This window comes from Leptosomus discolor, chromosome 8, assembly GCF_034619465.1.
Source record: "Leptosomus discolor isolate bLepDis1 chromosome 8, bLepDis1.hap2, whole genome shotgun sequence".
Classification (NCBI taxonomy): domain Eukaryota; kingdom Metazoa; phylum Chordata; class Aves; order Leptosomiformes; family Leptosomidae; genus Leptosomus; species Leptosomus discolor.
In genome coordinates, this window is record NC_141398.1 from 27,203,319 (window position 1) to 27,216,762 (window position 13,444).

Sequence of the window (13,444 nt, forward strand, 5' to 3'; positions counted from 1 at the left end):
TATATCAAAAGTCAGCATAAATTTTGAATATCAAAGAGGGAAATAAAAAGTTTAAAGAACAACATGAGATTCTTACACCAGAGGGATGTTTGGTTCTCTTCCTACAACAGGCATTAAAGGAAACACTGCCAGGAGAACACACAGTAGAGTCCAGATTAACGCTGTTGTCTAAAAGAAGAAAAACAAATGTGATTTTTTGGACATCATGTGGACAGACAATTGTCTAATCAGAAAAAAATACTTCAGCAAACTACTAATGGCTACTAGCATGTCCCACAGGCAAACCCCCTGCATCTATCAAGAGTAAAATTAACTGAAAAAGGGTACAGGGTCATTGGTATTACAAAACTTACAGAATCTTCCTTACACAGCTGTCAAAATCCTATCAAAGACAACGTGAATTAAGGCTAAGCTTATACCCAAAAGCATTTTCTCAAAGTGTGGCCTTTACACACATTGCAGTCACCAGAAACCGATGAGTAACGTTATGGAAGAAAGGAATAAAACTAATCTTATCAGAGTTTGCAGCAGCTAACTAATCACCTATTCTCTAGCAATATGGTAACATTTTCCAGTCTTTAAATCTGAATGTCATTTGATTTAACCACCATAATCATCTAAATAGTTCTCTAAATTCTTTGCTAGGAGGAAAAAAAAAAAAAAAGTATCCCAGATATTTTACTCTAAATAGTGTCATTCAGAGCTATATCACTTAAAGTTTTCAAGCTCAAAGGTTCAAGTTCCTGAAAGGAAGTTTTCAGTGCTACAAAACATCTTCTGCGTGTACCCTGCTTTAAGACAAGTTACTTGATTACTCAAATACAATTAAAAAACCCTGTAAATAAACAAACACAAGTCTCCATCTTGACAGTTCTTGCAGAGCAAGACTTAGCAATTTGACTCCAATTTTTGTTGTTTTAACTAAAATCTTAATGTTACCCCAGAACTCTAGGTTTTAGGTATCCGGTGAATTAAGAGATGTTTGAATAAAGCAATGGAAGAAAGGCCTCATATTAAAGGCTGTGTCACTTCATACCCATATCTACAAAAGTGAACTTTTTCCCTGGGAAAGACAGTACAGAAAGCTGCCATTGAGGAACAATGCATGCCAGCTGACTGCAGACAATAATGAATTGACAAGCATTTTTCAGTTATCATCAATTTTTTTTTCAAGAAATGATCATATTACTTAAATGGTGGCACTTTCTCCAATCATACATGTCAACACTTTCGTCACTGTGACAATTTGATAAATTTTGTGTATTTCAGAGATTTTAAGTCAAGCATTTTTTAGTTATCAACAATAGAAAACTGACTGCTAACTTCTAGCTACCCTGAAATTCTTAAGCAGTTAAGACTGCTTACTTGTCTTGTGTAAGAGATCTATCCAGATATATTAAACTCCCTTGCCCTGCTACATGCTGCTCATGACAGAGATCAGAATAAGAGCATAACTGAAGAATACAAAGCAGCATTCAAAAAAGATCAACCTCAACATCCTAAGTTGTTAGTAATTTAAAACACTCTTTTTAAGTGAGCAATACCATACCTTTGCTTGAACCCACATCTGTGTGATCACTGGCCAACCAGCAAAGACAAGAAGACCAATAGTAAGCGTAGAGCGGTAGAAAAAGCTGAAGACCTAATAAAAAAAATTCCAACAGAAGACTGAAAAACAAGCACATTAATAAAACCTACAATTCCTCAAAGAGGTAGAATGCTGGCAATGAGATACCCTGTCGATACACATGGATGAAATACTTACTAGTATTTCAATTCCCAGCATACAAACCAAGAGGAATCCTACAGACTGACTGATATGAAGTGACAAGAGACTTGTGGCAAGGTCTTGAATAACAGGAAGTCTGTTCAAAATGATGGAACAAGAGTGTCATTATTTTTAAAAAACAGAAATAATATAGGATTTTACCTTTGAAGGGCAGGGAGGAGGTCAGAGCACAAGCAACATTTCAGCTATTGCTGATCCTGCCTGCTCTTTAGAAACAGAGTAGGTGATGGCCTGAGGCCCCTTCTGCCCAATTTTACTTGATATTATAAAATCTACAATAAAACCCTCCAGCTTTTTTTCTCCCATTTCTGGCACATGTTTGCCAGTATTCAGACAAGCTTCAGATTATTCTTTATTCAAACCAACTCTGAGTTTATCAGCGTTTTCGGTTATGCTGTGCTTAATGTCCATCATAACTGATAAAACATTTAGAAGCTATAGAGAGAGAAAAAAAATCCCCAGTTAGCTTTTCCAGCGTTTTATGAGGCACCTCATTATCTAACTGCAGTTGGTCTCATTTTCTCTGAATATCATCAAGTTGGTATATACAGAATTGCCAGTACATTAGGTAAGTAATAGAAATCAAAGAGTAATGAGTATTTTCGGATTTGGAGTAAAAGGAGACCCAAACAAGACAAGTTTGTTTCAATATCAGAGCACAATTCTCAATGTGACTAGCACATGTTCTCCAAAAGTATCTGGAGTTCAGCATACTTGACAGTTTTCAGGATCAGACTATTTCAAAATTACTGAAGAAAAGGACCAACCTGTCACAATTTACAAAAGTCAGCTGCTACAGGTATTTGCCCAAGATTTTAGTACACTTTTGCTACGGTTATGAGAGTACTAAAAACATTTCATCTTGGAGAGACATCAATTTATTTTTGCTAATAGAAAAGATAGCTTCTAGAATTGGCAGCTGTATCAGTTAATTTGGAAACTACTCTATATGTCAACTGAAATATGAATCAGAGTCCTCGGGAATGTCTCAAGAAGCATTTCAGGAAGTTTAATACAATTATATCTAACTTTTTCTCCCAAAGTTATGGGAAAAAATTAATTGTCAACAAAAAGGAAGCACAACAAAAAGATATAGTTTTATAAAACATTCTTTGTAAAATGTATTCTTTACTTACTCTCTCACAACTGCATACCATACTGGTACTGGCAAGAGACAGTATACATAGTATGTCCAAGGACATGTTTGAATCAGCAGGAAAAAAACTATTATCATTCCAACAAAGGCAAAACCATAGAAGAGAACAGCAGATTCCTGAAAAACAAATGGTTGGACAAACATTCCTGAAACAGCAATAAAATGTTTTAAACTATACACTATTTTCCATTTGTTAGTCATACAATAAAGCAAATGTTATTTTAACCCAGCCACTCAAGTTGCCTTTTGACTATGTACACAACTCTGGACACTGTTTCCAGTCAGATGAAAAGAAACTCAACAACACGATTTGAAGATCTAATTCTAAATACACCTCTACCTAAGGTCCTGCAGGAAAGTCTGCCCAGGCACGGCACTTGTACAATCTGGAAGCCCAATGTATGCAATGTTATTTATGTTCAATGGATATCTGAAATCCAATTCAAGCCAGAATTGCTAAGGCTTTTGGAAAAAAACAAACAAAACACTCTCAAATTTAAATTCTAAAACCAGACTTGGAGCACAACCTTTTGAGTTCAAGTTCATAGCATTACAGTCAAAATGTTTGATTCCATTAGCACATGCTTCCTCCTCCTGCCTGAGGACTAATTAAATTAAAAATACAAAGCATTAACTCCTACTGGAAAAAAACCCAACTCCTCAGGATCTAGGGACAGCTACTGAAGGAGGCTTGTGACTAACCTTCCACAGGAGAGAACCTTACTCAAAGAATCCACAATTTCAAAACACAACAGAGGACTAGAGTCACACGGCACTAAAAGTTACTATAAAACTTACTATATGTAATCCTAAACCTAAACTACAATGCCAGCTTTGGGCTTTTCTAAAAAAAAAAAAAAAAATAAAAAAAAAAAAATAGGAGATTAGAACATTCTCCCTGCCATGTACTCAAAGAGACACATTGTAGGACTGAGAAAGCTGTAAGGAGGCATATCAAAGAGAGAAAGGGAATTTTTTAAATGGGTAATCTCAGACAGGTGGGCTAGTCCTTAATCATCAGGTAGCAGCAATCTCTTGTTTGTGCAAAGAGGAGCATTTAAACAATCTTTCTGCATCTGCCTTTTACCTGTTCATTGAACTACTCCTCCTTATTTAGGGACATTCAGATATCAGAAGAATTACTGGTAAGGGAAAATTATGTAAAAGTTTGAAATAAACAATTTTATCTTTGTGTGTTGCAACTTGACAAAAGGCAGCTTCAGTGACTGAGCAGTCTCCAGCATATTATGCAGCTAATGACTGCGGACACTGTTTTCGTCTACATAAATATCAGTTTCACTGAATGAGTTGTGTAGACAGATATACAACTATGTTAAATATGCTGAGAAGAAAAGACATTAAAGTAGCAGTTCACACAGATGGGTTAACATTTTTTCCTGTGTCCCCCCCGCTGGAACTGACACGCAACTGCCTTGATCTAAACTGACAGCAAATACAAGTTCTAAATGATTTTTAAAATAGAATTTCTGCTAAGATATGCCATTAAAGTAAGACAAAATATGTCATATAGAAAGCTGACCTAATGCAATTTTGTTTTATTAGTTTTAAATTTTACATTTGTTAGTGTACAGACAGAATGAATATGTATAGATATGATAGACATGCAATATCATTTATCATTGAATGAGTAAACATAAACAGTCAACATTTTATTCACATATAGAGACATGAATATTATAGAGTTCAGTATAGTTGGTCATGCATTGAAAATAGAAACCAGATTTGCATTTTCTGTGTATGTTTAAGAGGTTAGGCTTCTTGCTAAGCAAAACAACATGCCACACAAAGAAAAAAGGTTATTTCATACACAGCATAAGTCATCAAAAACTTTTGAAGATGATATATACAGGATATGCAGTTTTATTTATTCAGATTTTATAAGGCTGTGCTTTGCAGAAGACTTATTTGTCAATGATAGATTAGTTTCTTAGCAAAATTCTTTAAGTAGCTCCAGTATTAGCTATAAACCAAATAACTTCCATATATGAACCATTTGCCTCACACTGTGATTCCCTCAGTATTTAGGAACACTAAAAAAGGTTTCTACAGAAAAAGGCCTCTTACTAAAGCTGAGGAAAGAAAAATTCTATAAACAAAGAATCAAGGAAACTATTTTTTTTTTCTACCACTGGCATTAGCATAAAATTTGTTTTCAACATGTAAAATCAATATACTAAATGAAAATCTGATGTCAACTAAAAATATAAAGTTTTTGCTTAATGTAGTTATTACTATGCCCAATACTCAGCCTATTTATTGTAATTATTTTGTTCATATCTAACATAACATGCATCTTGGATTATTTCTTCTCAATTATTTGATGAAAGAAAACATAAATCATGCAGTACAGCACTTATGAATAGTTTCCATTTCAATTTTGTTTGATTGTTTTCATAAAAGGCCAAAACTATCTCATTTCAGCCAGTAGTAAAAACCTCAAGACAGCAGGAATTTTCTCAGAGTAATATACTGAAGGGCAGTAAAGATGCTAAATGAGTGCTCATTCTCACTTACATTACCAAATGAAACAATTCCTTTCATTCCGAAACAAATTCTTCAAATTTGAGAGATCCTTCCCCCGCCACTCCCCAGGCTTTAATCCTTCTCTAGTGAAATGCTAGCTTTTTACCTGTTCACCTTTTTGATGTATCTCTTTTTCAGATTAATGACTGAAAGTAAATTAATTTCCTAGGATTTCTACTTTGTGAAAAATCAAACCATAACAACCTTGTCAAAAAGAGCTTCCTTCATCTTTGATGTCTTCTGCTGCACCTTTGCAAATCACAAAGAGCATGAGAGGCAGGCTGATCTGCAAAACCACAGTTCACCTTTCTACTAAAACAAGCTATACATTTTAAAAACGCCATGATTGGGCTGTACCGCTTCTAAAATCTAATTTCACATTGTCAAAGAGGACAGGAATAAAATAATTTACATGCTAATTTTTTTTTTTGGCCTTACAGTAAAGAGCAAAGATCAAAATGGAAGCCTGAAGTCTATATTCTTCCAAAAAAGTATTATTACAAAAAAGTGCTGACTTTTCTAAAATTAATGCTGAAAATTGACTTCTAAAGACAGACCCTCTACTAGTTTTAAATCACTCATTTGCTTACACTTGCATTAGCACCTAGTAAAATGCATAGCCATAGGAAAGAAGAACCTAAGAAAGCACAGTATTGTATACTCAGACTTACACAGCTTAGGAATACTGATCCTAATAAATGGACCAAATACTAACACTAGCCCAGATTACAGTAGCTAGAAAACTCCACAGCTTGCCAGTTTCCACATGCAGTCAAAAGAAGTGGAAGGTGTGCAATTTGTCCCCCAGAGAGAGACTGAGCAGACATATAATGCTGAAAACTGACAGAAAAAATCATCGCATATTTCTGACCTACCTTATTATTAGTCTGGACAGTCTTGGTCAAATTGGTATGGGTATTGATAATCACCAAAATCACGTAAATTGTCCAGCCCACAAAACTCACAGCAATACTTAGACCCAGGAATAATCTGTCATAAGTATGATAATAAGACAAGCCTTCCAAAGCAAGGTTAATCAGGGTTTTGCACAGAGATACCTAGAGGCAGACAAAACATATAAGCAACAGTTTAGAATAGTGTAAACTCCATTCCAAAAATCAACCTAACTGACAGCAACTGCAGCTCAAGCAGCTCTGCCACTCTTGGAGTGTCTGTCCTTTCTGCACTCAGGTATAGTGTTTTGGATGGCACCAACTCCCGGAGCACACTCTGCTTTGGACTCCTGTTTGACATAAAGGCAACCATCATTTGGCTCCTTCGCCATCGCCCCAGGCCATGACAGCGGTCAGATGGTAAAAGCTACAGAACACACCTTGAACACCACCTACTGCCGAGCTTGCCACCTGTTTTTCCCATGAGCATTTGACCATGTATACATTCCAGTATAAGTGACTCTCTCCCAAAAAACAGTCACACGCTTATGAAGGCACCACATTTACACAGAAAGATTATGGATGCAGCTGAAACATGGTCAGTCTCCACAGCCTGAAAGACCCCCTTCCTGGTGTTTGATGTTCTCTACTTCAGTAGTACCTGATACCTCCAGTGCTTTGCCTAAGCACCTGAGGTGAATTCAGAGACTGAACTGGAGCCCCAGTTTCATTCACAAAGCAGCTGCTCGAGGATATCAGGATGCAAATCATTTGGACACAAGAAGGGTTGTGCCCAGTCTAATCAAGGTCCCCTTACACCATACTCCCACTGGTGAGGCACCATGATAAAGACAGTGGTTTTTCCCACCATGAGTTTCATCCCTTACACAGAGGTGTGCTGACCCCTGTGATTTACCAAAAAATGGGAAGCTCAGCTGTGTAATTTGTGGTCACAAAGGATTCTCTGATGATGAGAAGATCTGTAAGAAAGATTATAATAAGAAGTTGCATACATGATGATGCTTCTTTATATGTCCAGGTATCCAGTTGGGACTTAAAAGCAACAACCAACAGAAAAAGGTGTGTCAACTACTGAAGAGATTACAACTCTGCCAATGGGCAAACTCACCCAAAATCACATCATTCCTAAGGATACAACTATGAATGCAAAGAACTGCAGAGTGGAGACGGCAAAGAATCATCTACACCCCAGCAGCTGGTAAGGCACCTACCTTTCTGCATTGCGATATAGGAAGCTGAGGATAACCACGGCACAGGCATAAGCCCAATGTGTTAGTGATCAAGAGCGGACTTGAACACATGAGGCACTCAAGTGAACAAGGGGTAAAATTTATATATAACCACTACCACAAACTTGCAGATTCTACTGCTGAAATGTGTAAAACATCTCCTATAAGTAAATGTGTGACAGCCAAGTAGCAGTATTAGGAAAATAAAAAGAAAACCTGCTTCCACAGCAAAAGAGAGCCATTGATTTAAACTGAGCTATTTTCAATTTACAATGAGGTAAATAAAAAGGCACAAGGTATAAAATAGATTTAGCTGTCCTGTGCATAAAATAGTAATTTATTACACTGAGAAACATATTAAGGAAAAATAGAGCTGAACCCTAACACATAATGGAATTACTCTTCCACGCATCTGGCAGGTTAAATGTAATCCTACATATTCAACTTTTTCATACACTTTTTAACACAAAAGTCAGTGACTAAACTAAACCTGTTAAAATGAAAGATGACTTTGTATCATTCAGCTCTACAAATTATTTCTGTGAATGTCAGAACACAAGCACTGGTGAACTGCACCCTTCGAGTACTGTCGCACATTGAGGGCTAGCAAATGCTTAGGAAAGTAATACCAGAACTGGGAAGCACAGAATGATTCCACCCACGACTCCTAGTCTCTGCCAAATTGAAACGTGAAATTAAAAACAAGAACAGCTGGTTCAGGTAAAAGAACAAAACAAAGCAGGATCTATGATGAAGTAAGACATCATACTTTTTTCATGCAACTAGCAACCTAAGAAGTGAACATGAATTACATTCCTCAGTTTCTCTCTCAATTTGCCCTTTTCTGCAGTGGAAAATAAAAACATACACTGTGTGTTAGTATACTATGGAATGGTAACAAACAGTTTAAGAAGTATGAGGAAAAAATACCGCAAGTCCATATTACTCATTAGAACTGATGTCAAAATGCAAAATTTTGGAGACTTACAGTGGGATTTTATTTATGTTAATGAGACATGCACTGTAAGGAAGGAAAAAAAGTTTTACTTCCCAGTTTCATCTCAAGTTAAACAAATTAAATATTTACATATAACAGAAATTGCTGTAAAAAGTTTCTAGAAGGCATATAGCAAAAAACAGACTTACCGCTTCATCGTACTTCTGCTGCTGAATATATAGTCTCGTTTTCTTTAAAAAGTTGATCTGTTCAGAATCAGAAAGTGGTCTATACAACAATATAAAGAGATATTAATGTTTTTTCTTGTAACCAAACAGAGGAAGAGGCAGAAAAAACCCGCTTTGTAATAAAAAAAATTACTCTGAAATGAAACATACCAAAATTTTCTGAACTTCATTAGAGGTAATTAGGTAATTGGAACTAATCCATTCCTCTATATTCATCTTCACACTTGTGTCAACACTGCTGCTAACTTACCCCAAGATCTTTGCATTAAGAGACATTTCTTTTATGTAGGTGTTCCCATCTAATACTGCTGAAAGTTACCTCCCTTGTGCATTACTATTGACCATTGCTCCGGACAAGAAGCACTGCACATAAAAGAACTAAAAAATTTAACTTATTTGATAGATGGTTGCAAGCAGTTCATAAGCCTGTCAGCATAGGATGAATTGCTCAGGTTCCACACTAACAGTGGATGATGCCTAACAAACTTCTCTTTGAAAATTATGAGTTTGTCTCCTGTTACACAGTGAGCTGTTAGCAGAGTCCCCAGAGCAGGGGATAACACAGATATCCAGCTAAACCGAGATCAGTGACAAAAATCTCTTTGATTTTAATGAATTTGATCAATCTAGATAATTGTTACAACTCTTCCCTTACAGAAAATAGCAACATGGAGAAACAAGCCAGTCAATCAACTTCCACCAAACAAAAGGGGAAGGAGCCATTTTTCCCTGTACCATTTTTTTTCCAAGTTAAGGACAGCAGCAGGCCAGAGGATCCCAGGCTTACCCTGGGCAAGTTATAAGCCACAACACAGTCACCATCACTCTAGGCACCACAGGCAAACTATCATGGGTTACAACTTCCTGACAGCTGATGAATGCATACAGCAGTTTTCCTTCATACCCTCCACAATGCCACTGTGGCACAGCATCACCTTCTCAGCATCCCCAGCACATGATGGCCCAGTTGCATACCTCCCTCCCTCACATGCACTCCTTCACATGCCTCTTATGCAAGCACTAACATCATGTTGCAGCTGTGCCAAATCAGGATCGACCCTGAGGTGTCACTCCTGCTATTTATATCAGCAGCGGTCACCTGTGGTCGCTCAGCTGAGCCACAGGGGCAGGTCTTGATCTTACCCAACTACTGCATGGAAACGTTCATTCCTGCAGCTCCTGAACACTTGGGAACCACTTCTGCCTACAAACCAGAAGCAGCTGATACACCGTCAACAATATACATATCTTCTTTTGAGCCGTGAAATATATTAACAGGATTCTGTACCTGAACAATCTGAATTTTTATTACTACTAACATCCTGGTATATTTTGTGTGGTGGTTTGGTCCTGGCCAGATGCCAGGTGCCCACCAAAGCCACTCTATCACTCTCACCCTCTCAGCTGGACAGGGGAGAGAAAAATATAACAATGGGCACGCGGAAGTAAAAGCAGAACAAAAGATCTTATTCTCTACTTCCCATCAGCAGCCGATGTCCAGCCACTTTCTGGGAAGTAGGGCTCCGGTACGCGTAGCGGTTGCTCTGGACGACAAACGCGAAACGAATGTCACCCCCTTCTTCCTGTTTTCCCCAGCTTATATTGCTGAGCAGACGTCATGTGGTATGGAATATCCCTTTGGTCAGTCTGGGTCAGCTGTCCTGGCTATATCCCCTCCCAAGTTTTTACCCACCCACAGCCTACTGGGGAAATGTTGGGGAAGCAGCCTTGGTGCTGGGTGAGCCTTGCTCAGCAGTAGTCAAAACACTGGTGTGTTATCTAGCTACCACTGCACAGCACGGTGACGGCTGCATCTCAGGCAGACCCATTACATTTTGGTACTGTTTCCTTGAGTTCAGAGCACAGCAGGATTGTGCAGGAGTCTTCTAAAACATTGGACAATAGGAGCAGCAACACATCTTACTTTTGAGAAGAGTAAATGAAATAACTGTATCAAAAAATGTTTGACTTGTCAATCCAGAAAAGAATTGAAGGATGGTATCTACAAACAGGTAGGAAGAGAGAGGTCCCATAGAAAAGGAAGAAGGGAAGAAAAGATTATGTCAAGGTGTCAGTAAGTGTTTGAACTTTGGGGGGAGGATTTTAGAAAACTGAGTTGAGAAATAGCAGAGTGAACGTTGGTTGTTCCTGCACGCTCATGACACATCCCTATGAAAGCTAACCTTACAGCTCCACAGGACGAGGGCTACCAGCATGTAGCCAGCAAGTGCACACCAAAGTTGATGATGACTCAAGTTAGAATAAATTCTTCAAGTATGCGAACCAGACCCCAGTACTGCCTCAATGAAATCTATAATCCTCAAGTTTTGCTAAGTTTTCGGCAGGGGAAAGGGAGCAAACAACCAAACCAAGGTGGGAGTTTTCACCATATTTGGAGAAAGAGAGATATTTTAGCTTTTAGGCAAGGATTTAAAAATATCTGGAATAAATATTAAGCAGTTTTATTTAAGACTTAATACATCCAACATGTTCCTATGTTCACTGTCTCATTGTTATTGTTTTACACATACTATTTCTGTGGATTTTGTCCTGGTCATATTCAATGCAAATTTTTAATATGCTAAAATTATCACTTTGCATCTTTAGTAATTTAGCTATAAACCCCTTAATTATCTTTTTACTCTCAATGAATCATTTCATTATTAATGAACAATAGTCTTTACCTATTCCTTCTTAGATGACAGCACCTGGGATCTCTGTACACAGATGGTATAACAGAATAAATGGGGTTTTTAAACAGTAAAGCTTCAGTAAGTCAAATGCAGAAGGCAATTATTTTGTCAAATAGGGTTACCATTAGCAGGTGCATTGTTAATTTTCCATAGCTAACATCATACCACACATTTTAACTTACTTCCATATGCATGCTTTTGAAGATGCTGAATTTATAATTGTCTACAGGTTGTTTCTGTAAAGTTTATTAATTACACCAGAAACTAAGGACTGTTCACATATAACTGAATCAAAATCCAAGTTTCATTCTGAATGCAAGGGTTGGTCATCTTCTTAAGATATTTTTTGCCTCTCTATTAAGCAAAAACTCAAAGAAGTGATTAGAAAAATTTTGCATGTCTCATCAGAATAGAAAGAAAAGTTACCAAATATGCTGATTATCTCCCAGTTAAGGAATGGGTATAGTTTACCATAAGTGGTTTATCATCCATTGAGGACCCTGATTCACTTCCTAAAGCTGACAAAGTAGGTAAGAGATTTAAAAGGAGCCCCTTGCCAGGTGTGTCAGAAAGCATAAAGAGACAAAGCTGAGCCGTAAACAGAAGTGGAAAGTTGCCTATAGAAAGAAACCAGGAACTTCAGAAATGGTGATTCTATAAAACCTACAAGACTCACCAAACAACAAAACCACAAGGAAAATTTACATCTGAGAAGTTAAAGCTTGAACTATTCTTAGCACCACTTAAATTTAACTTGCACTATTTAAAAGGTTTTGGATACGAGACAGTGTTAGAAAAGAACAGAGTTATTTCCCTGTGTTTTAGTAGGCCAGGGACACTACTAGTATGTCAATGTATTCTCAAGGTCACTTAATGCACATATTCGTGTAATTAATATTAATAGTAACAAAGTGAATTTACAGATCATTATTAGAAAGATTATGAACTCTATAAAGAAAACGAAGGTATGAATGTGTATGTTCTTCCCAGCTACCCATCACCAAAATCCAATTCTACCAAATTCAAGATGAATAGTCTTGACTAGTAAAATCAAAAGTCTTTTTCCGTAATGCAAAAACATCTGTCCTACTATTAACAAACATACAGAAAGAGAACTCAGTCAGTGGACTCAATTCTGTCCTCCTATTCTTTTCTTGAAAGTATTGCAAAACACATGCACTGTAAAGTGAAGTACTCTGTGGTTTAGCTTAAAAGAAAACCCAATAACTCTATGGTCGCATATACTATAAACATACATGTATCCACAGTATCATCAGGATTCTAAAGACTTAAGATTGCGTTCTTTACAGAAAATGATGGTGGTTCTAGAAGAGTAATTTTGTTTTTCACAATGGCTATTAGATTAACTTTCTAGTTAATCTAGTTCCAGACAGAAATCACAGCTTCATCCATGAATAAACATAATTAATTATGAAACAAAACAATTCGGCTAATCATGCAAGTGTTTGTAAACTATCCCTTCTGAGACTGTTAGCTACTCTTGTCATAAGTATACCTGACAAAATTAATCTTTCCATCACATCATTCACACTTCATATAAGCTAAGCTATTTGACAGCACTAACAACAAGCCTGTGATGAAGTATGTTCACCATAGCAATGTCAAGGGGACCACTCTTTGGCCAGTGAGTCTTGTTTATCATCAGACTACAGAAATTACCATCCTCAATGGTATAGGTAGCATGCTGCAGTCAAACCATGAAATAAAAGTCTTGGAACAGAAGGAGATGTCTTGCAAATACATCTGTATCCACCACTGCTAGTTTGTTAATTTTACTATGCCTGGTTAATTGGGTAACAATTTATACTCATTTTATTGTACAGTAAATTTTCCAGAATTCTACTATAAAATGTAACCCCTTAGGATCTGTAGTAGTTTAACACTTAAAATGCTGCATATTTAATAATGAAAAT

General features: G+C 37.0%; 1 protein-coding gene across 1 annotated transcript in view; it reads right to left on the reverse strand.

The window, feature by feature from the left end:
- Positions 1-13,444, reverse strand: part of PIGN (phosphatidylinositol glycan anchor biosynthesis class N) — a 96,510-nt gene that overhangs the window by 37,692 nt on the left and 45,374 nt on the right. The window contains exons 12-17 of the mRNA XM_086468904.1: positions 8,779-8,857; positions 6,365-6,547; positions 2,926-3,062; positions 1,766-1,865; positions 1,550-1,642; positions 77-168 (exon numbers count right to left, since the gene is read on the reverse strand). Coding sequence (XP_086325030.1) covers positions 77-168; positions 1,550-1,642; positions 1,766-1,865; positions 2,926-3,062; positions 6,365-6,547; positions 8,779-8,857 — 684 coding nt within the window. The remainder of the gene's footprint in view (positions 1-76; positions 169-1,549; positions 1,643-1,765; positions 1,866-2,925; positions 3,063-6,364; positions 6,548-8,778; positions 8,858-13,444) is intronic.